Source organism: Perognathus longimembris, chromosome 1 (genome assembly GCF_023159225.1).
Source record: "Perognathus longimembris pacificus isolate PPM17 chromosome 1, ASM2315922v1, whole genome shotgun sequence".
Classification (NCBI taxonomy): Eukaryota; Metazoa; Chordata; class Mammalia; order Rodentia; family Heteromyidae; genus Perognathus; species Perognathus longimembris.
In genome coordinates, this window is record NC_063161.1 from 157,554,553 (window position 1) to 157,573,931 (window position 19,379).

General features: G+C 47.7%; 2 protein-coding genes across 10 annotated transcripts in view; both read right to left on the reverse strand.

The window, feature by feature from the left end:
* The window catches only part of Fnbp1 (formin binding protein 1), a 107,358-nt gene that overhangs the window by 30,083 nt on the left and 57,896 nt on the right, over positions 1-19,379 (reverse strand). For all 9 annotated transcript variants that reach the window (XM_048344823.1, XM_048344894.1, XM_048344884.1 and 6 more), the window contains exons 3-6: positions 15,943-15,999; positions 14,624-14,771; positions 4,863-4,925; positions 3,769-3,873 (exon numbers count right to left, since the gene is read on the reverse strand). In XM_048344823.1, the coding sequence (XP_048200780.1) occupies positions 3,769-3,873; positions 4,863-4,925; positions 14,624-14,771; positions 15,943-15,999 (373 nt within the window). The remainder of the gene's footprint in view (positions 1-3,768; positions 3,874-4,862; positions 4,926-14,623; positions 14,772-15,942; positions 16,000-19,379) is intronic.
* LOC125350378 (dual specificity protein phosphatase 12-like) lies at positions 7,548-8,120 on the reverse strand. Its single transcript, XM_048344928.1, has one exon. It carries the CDS (start codon positions 8,118-8,120, stop codon positions 7,563-7,565), a length of 558 nt encoding a protein of 185 aa, XP_048200885.1. The 3' UTR covers positions 7,548-7,562.

Genomic DNA, 19,379 nt, shown 5'->3' on the forward strand with positions numbered 1-19,379 from the left:
ATGTAAGAGGCGATGGTCACGGGGCCAGGGAGACGTGGAGAGAGGGATTCTGCACTGCCCGGTGTGGACGCGCTCTGTGGCGCATGCATTTGGAACCCACTGTTTTCTCTGTCTGCTAATAGTGTTCCACGTTCCAGTCATGTTGATAACCTCATCCTTTCAGAGCAGAGCCGAGAGCCGGCCACCTCCCAGGCCGGTCTCGCAGAGCCGTGGTGGAGGCCGGTGTGACTGGCGTCCACGTCTCTCACAGAACGCCATTCAAGAGTGGCGCTCGGGAGCTGGACAGCAATGGAAGAACCAGGGAGACATGAAGAGGCCAGATCCTGAGGGGCAGCGGCTCTGTGATTCTCGGTAGCTCTCTCTGCCGCCCCCGCGTCCAGGCACGCGGCCATGGATAACGGGCAAGAGGATGAATGGATGGATGGATGGATGGATGGATGGATGGATGGATGGACGGATGGAGGGCAACTTAGGAAGTCCATCAAAATAAGAATTAGGTTAGGTGCCAGTGATTGATGCCTGTAATCCTAACCACTCAAGGGGCTAAGATCTGAGGATAAAGCTAGCTATGGCAAGATAAATCCAAGAAACTCTCATTTCCAATTGACCAGTAAAAAGTTAGCAGCGGGGCAGGGGCTGGAGTGGCAGAGTGCCAGCCGCGAGGGAGGAAGCTCCATTAGCGCGCACGGCCCCAGCGAAGGCTTCCGTACTGACCAAAGACAACAGGAGTTAGGCACGGAGTGCGTGCTTCCAATCCCAGCTACTCACGAGGCAGGGACAAGATGCTGGTGGTTCCAAGTTTGCTTGGGTAAAAGTGTGAGATCCTATAAGAAACACAAATGAAAGCAAAAAGGGCCAGGGGCGTGGCTGGAGCGGCAGAACACACCCGCCCGTCCGCTCAAGGTCCTCACCTCAGGTCCTAGCTCCGCATCTCCCCACACAAAGCAGGCACGCCCACCACCATCCCTCCCTCCTTGTCTTTCCCCTACAGCACCAAGTGCATTCAGACATGTTGGCTTGAACTCAGGTTGTAGGTACTTAGCTTTTTCACTCGAGCCTGGTGCTCTACTACTTGAGCAACCGCCCCATTTCTAGCTTTAAACTGATCAACTCTCCATAAAAGCCTCACACACTTCGCTGCCCAGGTTAACTTCCAACTGCAGTCTCCACATCTCAGCCTCCTGAGTAGCTAGGATTACAGGCACGAGCCACCAGCGCCTGGGCGAGGTGTGGACGTCTCGGAAGCACAGACTCACTGTTGGCTGATGGCTAGAGAAAGTTATGTGGAAATAAAGCAGGTAAGTTAATCTGTGGGGGAAGATGGGGATCCTCCTGGGTGACTGGACTTGAAGTGCTGCCTCCCCTGGAATTCATGGCTCACACGGGCTGCTCAGCAAAACCCTAACGAACACCATTTGCCATGGGATTTGGGAGGTGACGGGGCTCTGAGTCACCTGCAGAGCTCATGCTGGTGTGGGTGCCAATAGCCAATCCTAGCTACTCAGGAGGCCGAGATCTGAAGGTGGAGACTTAAGCCAGTATGGGCAGAAAAAGTCTGTGAAATTCTTAACTTCAATGTGCCATCAAAAACCCAGAAGTGGCTCAAGTGGTAGAACACCAGCCTTGAGCAGAAAAGCTGAGACAGTGGCCAGGCCCTGAGTTACACACACACACACACACACACACACACACACACACACACACACACACAAGAGCTAACACACACACAATTTAAAAAAGCTAATTTTTTTCAGTGTAGGAAGATGGATTAATGTATATCACATTAATGGCTTAAAAGAAGCAAAAATAATTTAATGATACTTAGTATCAAGCCAATCTTTTTTTTTTTAAAAAGGGGTAACTTCTAGACTAAAATCGAAGAGAAAAAAATTCTTTAGTCTAATAAAAAGCGTATAAAGTCTTGTTCAGGTATTGCAGCTTGAACCTGGGCCTCGGCCTGCTAAGGCAGGCACGCGAGCCACGCCGCCAGCTCTAAATCCTTCTCAATGGGAAAACATTTGAAGCACTCTTAAGAACAAGATAATGTGTCCATAGTGCCAGGCACAAAGATAAGAAAGATAAATAAGTCATAAAAATCAGAAGACAAATAAAAGTATCGGTGCTTGCTGGAGATAGGACTTTATCCATAGAAAAACCAGAGTAGAAACACAGAGATCGCTTTCGGAAGGCCCCTGGTTTCAGGATGAATACCTAAAACTCCACAACGCTCCCTCCATAAGCTACCAGAACGGTGCCTATAAAACATGTTGGATGGGCTGGGAATATGACCTAGTGGAAGAATGCTCGTCTCCTATACATGAAGCCCTGGGTTCGATTCCTCAGTACCACATATACAGAAAACGCCAGAAGTGGCGCTATGGCTCAAGTGGCAGAGTGCTAGCCTTGAGCAAAAAGAAGCCAGGGACAGTGCTCAGGCCCTGAGTTCAAGCACCAGGACTGGCAAAAAAAAAAGAAAAAACACACACCAAAAAAACCCCAAAAAACAAAACAAAACAAAACACATGTTGAATAATACTTTTAAAAAAAAGTTAGAAGGAAACGATGGGAAGTAGGACTGTGTTTATAGAAAGGCTCTGTGGGGAGTGTGTGAAGCACCGTGAATGGCGGAGTCCCCCCGGGGGCTGGGGGCTGTGACTTCAGTCACCCTGTAGTAACCCACGTCCTTGTTCTATTTTTTAGATTGCACCTCCGTGGTGTACCTTACTTAGCTCTACCACTTGAGCCACACCTCCATTTCCAGTTTTATGATGGTTCACTGGAGGAAAGAGTCTTACAGGCTTTTCTACCTAGGCTGGTTTTGAACCGTGAGCCTCAGATCTCAGCCTCCTGAGTAGCTAGGGTCACAGGTGTGAGCCACTTGGTGCCCAGTGGCACTGGCTGTTTTTGAGAGTCTCACTTCCTGCCTCTGGGACACAATCTGCACCATCTGGCTGTGTTGGCTCCCTAGGGGTGACAGGTGTACACGGATTCCCTCCAGCTATTGGTTGAGAAGGGGCTGGCCTTGAGCCAGGATCCTCCCAATCTCAGCCTCTCAAGTAGCCAGAACTACAAGGCATGACGCGTTGGTGCTGAGCAACTCTATGTTCTCAAAAGGCACATTAACATATACCTCTCTGTAAGTGAGGAATGTGCCAGAATTAGGCAAATACAAATCGCACTCGTTCCCAGCTGAAGACATCTCTGCCGCCTCTGGCAGGAGCAACGGGAACTGGAAGAACGTGTGCAGCTTTCTGCATGGAGAGCAGGGGCTGTGGCTGCCCAGACAGCCCTGGGCACCGAGGGATGAATACCGCTATTTACCAGCCGCATTCGGTTTATACAAATCCAGCTTCTGGGAAGAACAACCTGAGCGCACCGACGGGAAGGCGGCAGGCCCCGTGTGGCGCTGTCTTTCTGAGGGAGCACTGGCTCCGTGAGCTCTGGCCAGCCCCTTCCATTCGGGCTCCACCGTCCGCTCGGACACACTAGATACTGACTTGATCTTCCCAAAGCCACTGTGGAAAACGGGGAGCCTTTTTGAGTCCCCTGGCTGAGATGTTTTCATCTTCAATCACCCCACGGCCATGCTGGTGGACTTTGCACACACGAACACTGAAGAGTCCCTTAAAACGTCCTAAGACCCCACCCCCCCACCCCGCCCCACGATGATGACATAGAGCGACAAGGCTCTCAGGGCCCTGGGGTGGGTGCAAGCTGGCGAGGGCTTGCGTGTGACGCCCGCGCAGGGGAAGGCGGCGGTCCCCTCACCTTCTCGACGTCTGCCTTGGTCACGTTGATGTCGGCGTCCATCTTCTCAAAGTACTGCTGCGCCCGGTCGGCCTCCTTACAGTCCCGCTCGAAGCGCCTCTTACTCTGCAAGCAGAAGAGGTGGGTGTGGGTGTGGACAACCAAAGAACGATTCCGGGGAGACGGACCCTTATCAAAAAAAAAAAACAAAAAAACCCCACTGGGAGTTGTTCTCTGAGCATGGTTTGTATATCGTAATTTCCAGAAGTTTCTTCTGTGCGCTGGCCCTGGTGCTGGGACTCAAGGTGTGGATGTTGTTTCTTAGTTCTTCTGCGCAAGGCTGGGACTCTACCACTTGAGCCACAGCTCCACCTCTGACCTTTTGCTGGTTAACTGGAGATAAAAATCCCCTGGACTTTTGGGCTCAGGCTGGTTATGAACCTTGATCCTCTCTAGAGATGAGCCTAGGCTTGAGCCACTGGCACCCGGCTCGGAAGATTTTTTTTTTTAATCTTTCGCAGAGTGGAGGACCAAACCCAGGCAAGTGTTCTTCTACAGAATGATCTAAATCCCCAACCCCCAGAAGTTTATTCTAAAATCTCCACTTATTTCCATCAAGACTGTCTGTGAAGCCAGGCGCCGGTGGCTCACACTCGTAAGCCTAGCTACTCAGAAGGCTGAGGTCTGAGGATCACAGTTCAAAGCCAGCCCGAGCAGAAAAGTACCTGTGAGACTCTTATCTCCAATTAACCACCAGAAAACTGGAAGTGGTGCTGTGGCTCAAAGTGGTAGCGTGCTAGCCTTGAGCCAAAGCACTTAGGGACAGTACCCGGGTCCTGAGTTCAAGTCCCATAACTGACAATAAGACTGATTTGTTCTCTTCCTTGGACTTCTAGAAAAACCATTTGGACATCTTCTGGTTCAACATTTTGCTTGAGATAATCCCTCTAGAAACAAATTACATGAAATTCAAATAATGAAAAAGAAACACTACAGGCTCCTTGGTGTTTTTTTTTTTTTTTTTTTTTTTTCACTTACAGGGAGATTCATGCTAAGTTGGATTCACATGCGCAAGTCTGGAAGGGAGTTCTCTACAAGGGCGTGTCTCCACTTACTGATTCAAGCTGCTTCCAGCAAGTCTCGATGTGCTGCTGTGCCTTCCTTCCCTCGTGAAAGTTCTGGAAGGGAGAAACACACTAGCGGTCAGACCTCCTTCCTTCTCATGAGACACGGGAGATAGAACATTTTCATTCACTGGAATAATACTCATATACTGACTGGCCGGGCTGAGCATGTGGCTCAGTGGTAGAGCACTTGCCTAGCAGACGTGAGGCCCTAGGGTTTAATCTCTAGCCCCCCAAAAACCAACCAACCAACACTGCACATCTAGCATGTGCACCTGGAAACAATCTGAGTTAAAAAAAAAACCCATATATGAATAAAGAGGAAATGAAAACAGTAATGTTAATAAAGTTCCCTTTAAAACTTTAGACATAATAATGAAAATGTAGACATACCAGGCACCTGTGGCTCATGTCCATAATCCTAGCCAATCAGGAGGCTGAAATCTGAGGATAAAGGTTCAAAGCCAGCCTAGGCAGGAAAATCTTTGAGATTCTTATCTCCAGTTAACTACCAGTGGATGCTGGAACTTTCCTCGCTGCACTTGTTTGCTCAAGGCTGGCGCTCTGCCCGAGCCCCTTCTCCGCTTCTGTTTTCTTGCTGGTTCGGTGGAGATCAGAGTCTCTTGGGTTTGTCTGCCTGGGCTGGCTTCCAACTTCATCCTCAGATCTCAGCCTCCCGAGTAGCTGGGATTAGAGGTGTGAGCCACCAGTGCCAGTCTGCAGTGAGTTTTATCCATCTGGCATATTCTTTGGTCTCTAGCAACTCAAGAGGAGCTTTTTGAGGCTTCATTTTTCAACTCTCATAATGGACACAGAGATAAAACAGAAAAGAAACAGATCCTAAAGCAAAGAAAAATAATAATGAGAAGAGGAGGAGGAGGAGGAAAGGGAGAGGGAGGAGGAGGGGGGAGGAAGAGGAGGGGGGAGAAGGAGGAGGGACCAAGGCAGGCCTTTCAAAAGGAATACAGGGAGGAAGAAGGGAAGTCCTCAGGGGGAGAGAGGGAGGCAAGGAACCGACTGGAGGGGAGCCCCAGAGAGATCAAGATCAAGAGGGTCCGTTTCAACCATGCAGCCTAACTGTGCCTTCTCCATCCCCACCCTCTCCTCTGCTGGTATTCTCTCTGCAAAAGAATTACCCACATTTGCAACAAGACCACAGTGTTCTGCAGTTTGCTGGAGAGGAATTATCTCCCCCAAATGGTTTACTAGAAAGGAAAAGAAAATCATGTCTGTAATCTCAGCACTTGGCAGGCTGAGACCTGAAGTCTTGAGTTCATATTCAAAAATAGGGAACAAGAAAAAAGGAAATCTCAGGCTGGGAATGTAGCTTAGCGGTAGAGTGCTTGCCTAGCATGCATGAAGCCGTGGGTTCAATTCCTCAGTATCACATACACAGAAAAAGCTGGAAGTAGCGCTGTGGCTTAAGTGGTAGAGCACAAGCCTTGAGCACAAAGAGGCTCAGGGGCAGTGCCCAGGCCTGGACTTCAAGCCCCAGGAAAAGAAAATCTCAGGAGCTTTGGCTAATGTTCCACCTCTACAGCAGTTTTCAAAGGAATGCACGCATGGGGGGAGAGGGGGGAAGTACGGTGCTTGAACTCGGGGCCTTGGGCTTTAGCTTGGCTTCTTTTATCCAAGGCTGGTACTCTACCTACCACTGGAGCCATACCACCACTTCTAATTCTTTGCTAGTTAATTGAATTGGTTCTCAGATATCAGACTCCCAAGCAGCTAGGATCACAGATATGAGGCACCAGCTTTAGGAAACAAACATGTTCATAAACGATAGCTCCCCACAGCCAGGCAGGACATGGGGGAGAGGAAATATAAACAGAAGACCACTGCTCAAGAAAGGATGCCTTGCTTTGCTTCCCCCCGCCTTTTATTTTGTGTTGGGGTGCTGAGGATGGAACCCAGGGCCTCGTGCATTTTAGACAAGTGCTCTCAACTAAACCACTCAACTAAACCTCCCAGTGTAGCTTAATTTTAAGAGGAATTTTCTCTGAACCCACTGGGGTTTAAATAACAAAAAGTAGTATTTTGGGAGCATGGAGATGATGTAGACTGAAGACCATATGGTAACTTTTCTTCCCATTTTAAATTTACATGTTTAATAAGCATGTGGTTTTTTTTTTCTTTTCTTTTTCCCCTCCCCAGAACTGGGTATCAGACTCCAGCCTGGAGCTTGCAACTGCTCTAGAATTCAAGGCACTTTCTAGTCCCATACATTTGTTTTTCACACAGGATTTTTTTCTCCCCCCACTCTCCCCTCCTATTCTGGAATTTGAACTTGGCCTCAAGCTTGCCAAGCAGATCCTGTGCTGTGGGATCCATGTCCTCAGCCCTCTTTGCTTTTTTTTTTTTTTTCTGGATTATAAAAGACTTTAATATCGAATCAAACAAAACATGATCCAAAAGCTTTGACTGCCATGTGAAGTGTTCTACCAACATTGTAATAAGCTAAATAAAGCATGGGTTCCATTCCACTCCACATGAAGAGATTTTTGTCTTCTCACATTCCAAATGAAATGCTGGCCTAAAAACTAGATTGTCTGCCATGAATAACAAACAAACCAACAAGTGTCTTTCCAAGTCACCAAATGTCACAGTTCAAACTTTTCTTATTTGTGATTCCCCAAACTGGCAGCGTTTTCATTTCATCCACTCTGTTCTTGTGTATTTGGAACGCAGGAGTTATCCATCTGCCCACTGTTCACCATACCAGTTGAAGGAACCCAATTTGGCACTGCATTTTGGGCAAAGAAGCTGTCCACCTATCGCTCCCAACAAAGTAGATTCCATCCACTGTACAGGTTCAATGAAATAAGATGTACACTGAGCCGGACCCCCTGTGGTAAGCACGAAAGGCAGTGTCATTCTCTTATGGGCAAAAGCTATAGGTCCACTTCCTTCATGATGATCCAAAATACTTGAACTTCGAAATAAAGATCGCCTGCACTTTCTACATGGACAGAGAACTTCATCTTTTAATCCTTGTGAAATGGTGGCTGGGTCAACAGCAAAAGGTTCCTGAGGTAAATCCTGCAATTCTGGATACTTCTCTGTAGTAACCTTTTGTAAAGGATATTGCTTATAAATTGCACTAGAGGTATCCACTTCATAGCCCATAGCCTGGTATAATTTCAGCTGCCACTCAAACCCCTCATTCATCTTAGCTTCTCGTTTAATGATCCGGAGGAATTCAAAGGCTTTTTCAAAGGTAAGTTGGTCAGTCTTCATCATAAACGCCATCACGACAGCTACACTTCAACTGATTCCTGCATGACTGAAAAACAGACCGGTGCACCGACCCCGCAAGGCCCTGGGCGCGAGCCTGGCCGATGAGGGCCACGCACTGTCCAGGTGGCGGGCAGGTCGGTCTTGGGCTTGTCCAAGCGCAGGTACGAAGAGGCTGCGGAGACCCTCGAGCCCGGCCCCCGCCTGGAAACCGGGCTCTGCGTGCACCAACAGCACGGCGGTGATGCGGGCCTCCCTCAGGCAACCGGGCTCTGCGATGGCCGCTGCCCCGCCCAGATACAGCCCGGGCTGCACCTGTAGCACTGGCCCAGCGCAGCCGGCCGGGAGCCTCCAACATGGCAGCGCGGGAGACCAGGAGGCTGCGAGCTTCCCTCTTTGCTTTTACTTGTCAAGTGGCACTTCCTGTCCAAGCTAGGGTGTCAGGGGAATGCCACCATGCCCTGCTTTTTTACTGGCTGAGCCAGGGTCCCCCAATCCTTTACTCAGGCTGACCTCAAACTGTGTGATCCTCATAGTCTTGGCCTCCAAAGTAGCTAGGATTATAGGTGTGAGCCACTGTGCCTAGCCCATGCGCTTGTCTCTACAGAACAGTGTGTACCTCACTTTCTTAGTGGACTCTCACCCGGGAGGATTCCCCAGCCACCCCTCACCCTTTTTAACTGAACAGGTACCTAGAAACTGCCATAGAAACCCAGCTGTCACTTTTGCAAAGCTTAAGAAAAGATCTAGAAGCTGGGTGCTGGGCCAGCAGGCCACTTGCACAATCCAGGCTACACAGGAGGCTGAGACCTGAGACTCGCAGTTCAAAGCCAGGGCAGACAGACAAATCCAAGAGCCTTTGATCTCCAGAAGTGGAGGTGTGGCTCAAGTAGCAGAGCACCAGCCTTAGGCAGAAAAGGCTGGGTGAGAGCCCGGGGCCCTGAGTTCAAGCCCCACAGCTGGCACCAAAAGAAAAAGAGAAAGAAACGATGGAGGTGGCGGAGATTTCCGTCCACGCTGTGTGGCCCTCGGGGCTTCTTGGGATATATAACGTATTTTGTGCTGAGTGGCTGGCAAGGAACACTGGGACGGACCGAGGGCCCCCTGGATGCTTCGGCCACACCTGACCCAACCAGCTCTCTCCAGCCTCCTTCTAGAGAAAAGCCATGTCAACAGTTACCAAGCTGACCAGATGGAACAGCCCGCCAGATGCGCTTGCAGTTTGCGAACAGACAATGGCAGGCACTTCTGGGACAGTGAGCGAGTGTGTCTAAGTACACGCGAGCCCCAAGCCGTCAATAAAGAGCAATTGTTCCTGGGCTGAGCTAATACAACGCTTCTTTCCGAGCCTGGAATGAGGTCACACAGCTCTCTCTCCCCCTATCAGAAAGGAGACAGGAAATGCCATCCCTCGGGACTCAGACCCCGCTCTTTACTTTCTGCAGTAAGAAGATGCTTCGGGTTTCTTTAAAGACACACAACAGTAGACTTCAAAAATACAGCCTTTCAGGGATGCAAGTTACCGTGACTTCATTTCTAATTTTTAGTGTTGAGCCTATCCAGGAAAAAAAAAAAAAAGCTATCTTTCCAAAACTTTGGTGGACATTTCCCAGTGACCCTGGGGTAGCTGAGATTAAGGGGAAAAAAAGTCACAGAAGATCTCAAAGAAGAAAACAGGAGCTCAAAGAAAATGACCGATTTTCCTGGCCTGCAGGCAAGTATCCCGAGGCTGAGCAGGTATGGAAAAGCCTCACAGGGCTGTGTCGGACTCCACACAATCCACGCTACGCCCGCCACAGTTCCAAGAGCAAACTAGCGTTCTGATGGGAGAGCAGTATTCAAAAAAAGTATATATATATATAAAAAAAAAAAAAACCAGGCGTGTAAACATTGCAGAGGCAGCAGCCGGCCATCTGGGATTTTAAATACAACTCAGATCCCACAGAGGAAAACAAAGGCACAGAGGACTTTAAAAGGGCCAAGAAAGAAGCTTCCAGAAAGCAAGTCCACGACAACGATTGTCATTTCCTCCGGCATATCCACAGCATGGGGGCGTGGGCACAGATAGTCTCCAGGTCTGACTTGGGACGTGTGTGTGTGTGTGTGTGTGTGTGTGTGTGTGTCTCCAGTCCTGGGACTTGAACTCAGAGCCTGGCAAGGTTGGCGTTCTACCACCTTGAGGCACAGACCCATTTCTGGGTTTTCTGGTGTTAACTACTACTGGAGATAAGAGTCTTATAGACTTTCCTGCCTGGGCTGGTTTCAAACTGTGATCCTCAGATCTCAGTGAGACACTAAAGGTACAAATGTGTCCTCTGCAACTCTTCAGATAACTTCTGGTCATTTTACTCTTGGTTTTGCCTCTGCAATGTATACATGTCTAGTGTTGTTGTTTTTATCTTTCTCTTTTTTATTTTTTTGCCAGCCCTAGGGCTTGAACTCAGGGCCTGGGCACTGTCCCTGAACCCCTCTGTGCTCAAGGCTAGCGCTCTACCACTTGAGCCACAGCACCACTTCCGGCTTTTTCTGTGTATGTGGTACGTAGGAATCGGACCCAGGGTTTCATGCATGCTGGGCAAGCACTCTACCGCTAAGCCACACTCCCAGCCCTATACTTTTTTTTGAAGACTGCTCTCACATCAGTACTGTAGTTTGCTTTTTAAACTATATTTTATGAATAACGAGCCACCTTTTCCACTCTAGGGAGAAGTGATGCTTTCAGGGCTCTTCTTCTGGACCTCAAAATCTCCGCCAATTCCTCACACAGGATTAGGGACTTAGTGAATCCACCTCTCGAATTCTTCAGCAGGGCTGGGAATACGGCTTAGTGGTAAAGTGCTCACCTCACATACATGAAGCCCTGGGTTCGATTCCTCAAGCACCACATATATAGAAAAAGCCAGAAGTGGCGCTGGGGCTCAAGTGGTAGAGTGCTAGCCTTGAGCAAAAGAAGCTAAGGGACAATGCTCAAGCCCTGAGTTCAAGCCCCAGGACTGGCAAAAAACAAAACAAAACAAATTCTTGAGCAGCTTGGCTCAACATCCAAAGTCACTAATAAGTTGTTTAATTGGGAGGCAGATATCAAAAGGAGCATGGTTTGAGGCCATTCTGGGCAAGAGGTGCACAAGACTCCATCTCTATCAATTTAAGTTGGGCTGGGAGACTGTTGCCTGTCATCCCAACTAGGAAGGAAGCATGATTAGCAAGACTCTAGTCCCAGCCTAAAGGAAGGCCTGGCTTGAAAAAACAAGCAAGCAAGAAGTGCTAGGCGTGTGTGTGGCTGGAATGGTAGCTCGCTTGAGGAGCAGGTACAAGGCCTGGAACTCAATCCCTAGTAAAAAAAAAAAAGAAAAGAAAAGGTATTTACAGTAGTTCTTATGCAAGAATGCATGATGAATCTGCTGTCAACTCTGAATTACCCTTATCTCAGATAAGCCAATTCATATGCAAGTAGGTCATTACAGTGATACTGGCAAATCTTATCTGTAATTCGGGTTAAAGACCATTCATCTCATAAAAGGTCTGCATTTTACCAGAGACTGTAAACTACATGTTTTATGTAGGTATTTGCTTTGACCTCACCGTCTTACTTCTGGGAATTAGGCTAGGGGAGCTAGAGAAAAGTCCACTCGGAATTGTTTATGTAACTAAATCAATTAACCAAAAATGGACTAAAGAGTAAAGAATTAGGTAAATTACAAAAGTTAAGATAATGTACAGTGGCTAAAGGTTTAATTATTAAAACAGGTAAAGACATTGCAAGTTCTTATGAGTTACCCTATCTATACTAGGACTAATACTCAAAAACGATGCAGAAAAGCGGTGAGAAAATGCAGCAGTGGAGCTCTCTGGACACTGATGAAAGTGAACCCCACAACTTGTGGGTGGAGACAGGAAGGAGGGGCAGGGAGGGAGGGAGGGAGGGAGCAGAAGACACTGTACGAAAGAAAACGCATTCATTACCTGACTCATGTAATTGTAATCCCTCTGTACATTACCTCTATAATAGCAATGAAGTAAATTAATAATTAAAAAAAACAAAACAACAACAACAACTCAGAAATAAAACTATAGATGAGCAAATAACATCAGGGGGGAAACTTTGAAAATAGAAAGCCTTTTGTTTGTCACTAATTGTGTGTTCAGAGCACAGGTCTAGCAACCCCAGAACCACAAAAAGAACAAAAACCAGTACTTTAGCCATGAGAAATCATAGCTAGCTCTGAAAATTTTTAAAGCCCTTTGTTTTCTGTGCTATCTACCTACCAACTCAACCTTTTTTTTAAACATCCATCTAAACTAACCAGACAGGGTGTAGGGTGGAGCTCAGGGGTAGGGGATATGCTCTGCATGTTAAAGGATCTAGGTTCAATTCCCAGCACCAAAAAAACAACAACAACAAAAAAAGGAAATAAAAAATGTTTCTGCCAGGCACTAGTGGCTCAAGCCTGTAACCCTAGCTACTCAGCAGACAGAGATCTGAGGACTGAGATTCAAAGCCAGGCCAGGCTGAGTCCGTGAGATTCTTTAATTAGCCAGCAAAAAGCCAGAGTGGAAGAGTGGAATGCCAAGCGGTAGAGAGCCAGCTTAGCAAACAAGGTAAGGGATAGTGTCCAGGTACTGAGTTTAAGCCCTAGTACCAACAACAACCACCACCACAAAGAAAAAAAAAAGGGAAGAAATAAAGCAAGTAAAGAGTGAAGGGAGACAGACCGCAGAGGGGTGGGTTTTAACGGGGTGGAGGTGACAATGTGGTCGACAAAGCAACATTCCTAAAACAGGAGTGAGGAGCAAGCCCTGCTGCTGACATATGCAGAAGGCTTTCCAAGGAGAGTAAAGTCAGTGCAAAGGCCCTGAGGCCTGAGCACAAGCAGGCCTGGGCCTGGCCACGTAGGTACAGGAGAGGAATTTGGAGGAAAAGGGGAAAGCACGTTATGAGAGCGTCCCTATCCTGTGACTCACTCCAGAAGCAGAGTCTGGCCTTCTACTAAGGCAAATGCAGGTTTTGTTTAGGGAGTTGGCTAGAATGCTCCGATACATGGCTACATGGGTAGACGGGTGGAGAAGCTCGGTGGGGAGACAACACATCAATCAGAGTAAAAACAGGAAGTAGATAGAAACCTCCTGCAAAGTGAGGGAAGTTCAGAACCAGAGAAGCTGTCCAATACTGAGTTTGGGTTTACTGTACTATTATACTAGGTCTTTGTGCTTCATTTGAAGCCACCCACTGCTTCCTTTTTGTCTCATACACTAAAATAAAGCTCCGTTAAGGAATGGCCTAGCCAATTTTGGGCCCCAGTGCCAGGTTTCTCAATTTAGGCACTAGGGATTTTTTCCCCCTCGATCTGTGGCTTGAACTCCGGGCCTGGGCATGGTCCCTGAACTTTTGAGCTCAAGGATAAGGCTCTACCACTTGAGCCAGAGCTCCACTTCAGGCTTTTTGTGGTTAATTGGTGTTAAGAGTCTCAGGGACTTTTCTACCAGGGCTGGCTTTGAACTGCGATCCTTAAGATCTCAGCCTCCTGAGTAGTTAAGATTACAGGCGTGAGCCACTGGTGCCCAGCTTAGGGATGTGTTGAGCCAGGTAATTCCCTGCTGTGGGGGACCAGCCAGTGCATTGTGGGAAGTTTAACAGCATCCCTGGCCCCTCTACTCACAGGTAACAGGGGGCTCCCCGCTGCGGTTGCTCAGACAACCAAAAATATCCTCGCTATGAACAAACGTGGCTTATGATGAGAGGCTGACTCCCTTGATGAGAACCACAGCTACAGTGTGACTGAGTAAAAACTCGCCACCACGAGGCGGGTGCTGGTGGCTCAAGCCTGTAATCCTAGCTACCCAGGAGACTGAGACCTGAGGGTTGCAGTTTGAAGCCAGTTCAGGCAGAAAAACCTGTGAGGTTCTTATCTCCAATTAACCACCAAAAAGCCAGATGTGAAGGCATGACCTAAGTGGTAGAGGCTAGCCTTGTAATGAAAAAGGGACAGCACCCAGGCCCTGAGTTCAAGCCCCAGAACAAGCATCCCTCCACACCAAAAAAAAATTGTCACTGGACTCTTTCTTTCTTGCTCCGGTTGATACCCAGTGGCCCAGTGGTTGCACCCTTTAGTTCTTTAGACTGAATTCTAATCATGCTATCTTTTTTTCCCCCTTCCATTGTGGAATCTGAACTCAGTGTTGTCCCTGAGCTTTTGTGCTCAAGGCTAGTGCTCTACCACTTTGATCTATAGCGCCACTTCCGATTTTCTAGTGGTTAATTGGAGGTAAGTGTCTCGCGGACTTCTTTTTCCTGGGCTGGCCTCAAACTATGATCCTCACTCAGATCTCAGCCTCCTGAGTAGCTAGGATTACAGGCGCGAGCCAAGGACACCCGGCTGGGCACCTCGAATGATATGTAGAGATCTAGAAACACTATTCAATTCAGGGCCTGAGTCATTGGCTTGAGTCTCAAAGTGGAACCCACTATCTAACATGCATCTGGGCCGTGTCTCAGAAGAGGACGATACGATGTGGGTTACCGATTTCCTCTCCTGCTTCAGCTCCTGAACGTAGCGGGCCAGGTCCACAGTGATCTGGGATGTCATGTTCTCAGAGATGACCTCATGCTGTCCAGCATAGTCGCTCATCTCGTTCAGGGTGGAAAGGAAGGCCTTGCATGCCGTGTATCTGTGGACATAGCACAAAGCACCCTCAGCCTCCCGCCTCACACGCCTCCTCACCGGGGAAATCTTAATTAACACCAGGTTAATCAGTGCTGCTCCCAAGAGGGCCTTGATTCACGGTGGCTCAGTTAATCACAATGGAAACATTTTCCTTTCTGTGAAACTGAATGGCTCCAGGACTGCAAGTCAGCTTTGCTGCTACTCAGCCGCTACTACAAGCCTGCCGTGTGCACAGACACGAAGACCGCTGCAGTCAAAGTCAGACCACAACGCTTCCAGGCTCTCATGTGAAGATGACTTCATTGCTGACAGAGATCCTGGGTGAGAGAGCAGTATGACAGGAACTCCCGATGCTCCAAAACCACAGCACAACTCGACAGTGAGACCCAGGCTGGAGCTGGCAACTCCCGCCTGGGAGCCGGGATTACAGGAGTGTTGTCCCAAGTCAGCCTGGGCAGGAAAGTCTGTGAGACCCCCGTCTCCAATTAATTACCAAAAAGCCAGACGTGGAGCTGTGGCTCGAGTAACAGAGTGCTAGCGTTGAACAAAAATGCTAAGGTACAGTACCTAGGCCCCGAGTTCAAGTCGGAGAACCAGAACAACCTAGAATGTGTACCGCATACTTTCTGCATGCATGTGTTTAGGTCACATTCTAAAACTTTTTCCTGAATACTTTAACAGGAACAATCTGGAATCCATCTACTGGCTTAGCATAAGTTAATCAAACATGCTTTTTATAGCTCTCCTCCTCTGATTTAGAAATTGGCATAAAAAGGAACAGGAGAATGCAATATGTGTGTGTATATATGTTATATATGTGTGTGCATGTGCGTGTGCGTGCGTGCTGACACAGGAACCTGAACTGAAGGCCTTCTGATTGCTTACGCTGCACGCTTACTTGGCTGGCCCTCTATCACTAAAGCGATGCCTGTACTCTGGGTTTTTGCTGATTCTTTTAGACATGGAGTCTCTCTCTTGAGCTCTTGTGCTCTTGTGCTCTTCTGCCTAGGCTGGCTTCAAACTCGGATCCTCTGATCTCAGCCTCCTGAATAGCTAGGATTATAACCTAATGTTATAGATAACCATTTCCTGTCATCAGGTACATATTTCTCCTGAATCCTCACAGTCACCACCAAGGCTATATGTTATCACACAGTTCTGAACGATAAACATACTTGTATTCTTCCTCCTCCTTCGAGTTCTTTTTGGGTTGGTATTTCTTTGAAAGATTCCTAAAATAAAAATGCAGAGAGATCGTTTTATTTAGAAATCAAGAATGTAAGATGACATTAGTGCTGTGATTTACAAATTAAAATGCACACACACACAAAACAATTACAAACATATACACCACGGTGTCCACAGCTGAAACCCACCATTTCCCCCATTCTTTCAGCATGCAGGAAGGAGCTTCTGTTATGAAGGAGGACGAGCCCTGCTCCTCCTGTCCTATTTCCAAGTGAGAGCAAAAGAGGGCAGAGACCATTTCCTAGGACACAGACCACATGTGAATCATTTGTACCCCTGGCTCTGTAATCTCAGGCCACCATATCCTGGTGGTCACCCCTAGAGCCCTCATTGCCCCAAAGGCAAAGAACACTGCATCCAAATGTTAATGTTAAAAACCAAAGTACCAGTTGGGCACCAGTAGCTCATGCCTGTAATCCTTTACTCAGGAAGCCAACATCTGAGGATCAAGTTCAAAGCCAGCCCAGTCAGGAAAGTCTGTGAGACTTTTATCTCCAAGGAACTACCAAAGAAGCCAGAAGTGGAGCTGCGGTTCAAGAGCGAGAGCCCTAGCCTTGAAGAAGGTTAGGGAGAGCGCCCAGGTCTGGAGTTCAAGCCCCAGGACCAGGGCCAAGAGGCCTGTATCTGAAGGCCCGTGGCTGGCTTTCTCCAGTGACAGCAAAGATGGCCATGGTGCGTGCTCTCTACTCGCTCATGCTGAGCCACTCTACCAAGCCCACTGGGACTGCCTATAAGCACTTTGCTGGTGTGAACGGACTGCCCTTGCTCAATTCAGCTCAGCTACCGGCTAGAAATCCACACTTGGGGTCTACCCTGGCACCCGTAAGTATGCACCAAAAACTTAGAGCTAAGCCTGGGAAAAACCCAACAAAAACAATCTCTTCATACTGTTTCTCATGGGTCCTGACCTTCAGCTGGAGTCAGTTCGTGTCACAGGAAGCTGAGTAATAAGCTTACCCTCCTCTCTCCCCTTTCTTATTCCTCTCCTTCCTCACCCCCTCTCCCTCCTCACCCACTTCTCCGGCCTCACTTGTCAGCTCCCACCTTCCTTCTTCCTTCCCTACTGCTATTCCTCTTCCTCAGTGGGTACCACGACGGCGTCACACCTTCCTTTCACATCTTCCATTCCCCCCCACTCCCACAGATTTGCCTAGAAAACGATATGGTCACCCATTTGCCATTTACATCAGGGCACATTTGACAGAACAAGTGAAAGGAGATGTTACTGCATGAGACTCGCCGGAGAATGGAGCGGCCACGTGCTTGGACGGCGTGATGTCAGCGCTGTCAGTGGGGAAGCCTGTTCATCCGGTTCCTCGGCTGGAGGACACAACCTCTATTGTCCCCCTCTGCTTTCCAAATTCCAAGGGAACACAGGATACCTGTTAGAGGGCCACTGCTGATATTCTATGCCGAAAATGAGGATGTGGACGTGGTAGCTTAGAAATGATCAGACCAGTGGGGCACTGGTGGCTCAAGCCTGGTAAGCCTAGCTACTCAGGAGGCTGAGGTCTGAGGATTGTGGTTGGAAGCCAGCTGGGCAGGAAAGTCTGTAAGACTTACCTCCTATAAACTATTCAGGAAAAGGCCAGATGTGGCACTGTGGCTCAAGTGGTAGAACACTAGTCTTGAACACAAAGAAGCTCTCAGGGACAGTGCCCAGACCCAGAGTTCAAGCTCCAGGACTGGCAGAGAGAGAGAGAGAAAGAGAGAGAGAGAGAGAGACAGAGACAGAGAGACAGAGACAGAGAGACAGAGAGAAAGAGACAGAGAGATCAGACCACAGTGGACATAGTAGTTATGTGTCCTGTGAGCAGGCGCTGAAATATTTAAGCAAAGGCCTTGTGGGTCCTGGTAGAGTTTACCCAATACATCTAGATGCAAAGGAATGTAAAGAAGCAATGTTTTCATAAAGTATGTGCCTTAGAGGGAAAAAGTAAAATGAAAAGAAGTATCCCAAGCAAAAATAAGTAAAAGAAGTAATCCAAGTATCAGGAATAAGGGAGCATCTTCAAAGCAGATGACAATGTAACTGATGGATTCTTTTATGTGTGTGTTTTGGTCCTGGGGCTTGAACTGAAGGCCTGGGCACTGTTTTTTTTTTTTTTTTTTTTTTTTTTTTTTTAGCTTTTCACTCAAGGCTGCTGCTCTGCCAGTTTTGCCACAGCTGAACTTCCAGCTTTTCGCTTGAATTTGACTGCCGGGCCTGGGTTTGAACCTCAGTCTTCAAATCTCAGCCCAGAGTAGCTTGCATAACGAACAAGAACCACTAGCTCCTGGCTGATAGATTCTTTTCTCAATGTGTTTATAACATAAGGGAGACTGGAGTTCTGGAAAAGCCCAGTGGCCAGGTCTGAGGTATTTGAGTGTACGGTTTTAAATACTAGGCATTCCTTTTGTTAATTATACCTTACAAATTGAAAATACCACTTCTAAATTCACACCTCACCATAAAAAGGCTTTCAAAACTACTATTTGAAAGATTTATTTAAGTCCACATTTCCTTGTAGCTTCTATTCCTTACTTCAGCAGTCATTCAAAAAAATCATTTAAATGTTACACGGAATTGAAGGAAACCAAGCTTAAACAAACTTAGGTAAAACAGGGACTCTTTGCCTGGCAGTACTGGGAACTAAACTCCTTGACTCCTGCTCACTACTCAAATACTCCACCACTGAGCGACAGCCCAGGCTTTCTGCTTTCAGTCTGTCTTTCAGACAGGCTCTTGTGCAAAAGCCTAGGCAGGCTTTGGGGCTCCAGTCTTCCTACCTCGACTTCCTGAGCAGCTGAGACTATAAGCATGTACCACCATTCCCCCAAACTCTTTAGCGTTGCCTTTTACTAGTCAAATCCTAAACAGGATTGAGATCTCTCAGGAGTGATACTCTGTTGAGACCATCAAGTTCTGATGAATGAGGCCACTTGGATACTGCTCGGGCAGGTAACATTTAAATGGTATTCTTAAAAGCACTGATAAATAATTTACTGCATAAATAGCAGCAGAAACTCAAAAGCTAAAGAGATCTGGAGATTAACTTCATATGCAAGTACTCTTCTCTCCACGACCACTCCAAAAAAGACCACTTTTCTATTCCAGTGCCTGGGGACAGGCTTCCTGGTTCTATTTGCCTTAATATTTTCAAAACACCCAGGGAAATAAGACACACACACACACACACACACACCCCATCATCACCATCATCATACTTTATGGAGAACTGGGAATGTGATCTGTACTCAGCTTGCTCTTCAGGTAGACTAATGAATAGGAAGAGGAAAGTATACATCCTTGAATAGGACACAGGATCGAGACCTGGCTGGTCCTAAAACCACCAGGAGGCTCTCTCAACAATGAGATGCGTGG

Coding starts and splice junctions, on each gene's coding strand:
- LOC125350378 (XM_048344928.1), bottom strand. CDS start 8,120: ATGGCGTTTATGATGAAGACTGACCAACTTACCTTTGAAAAAGCCTTT.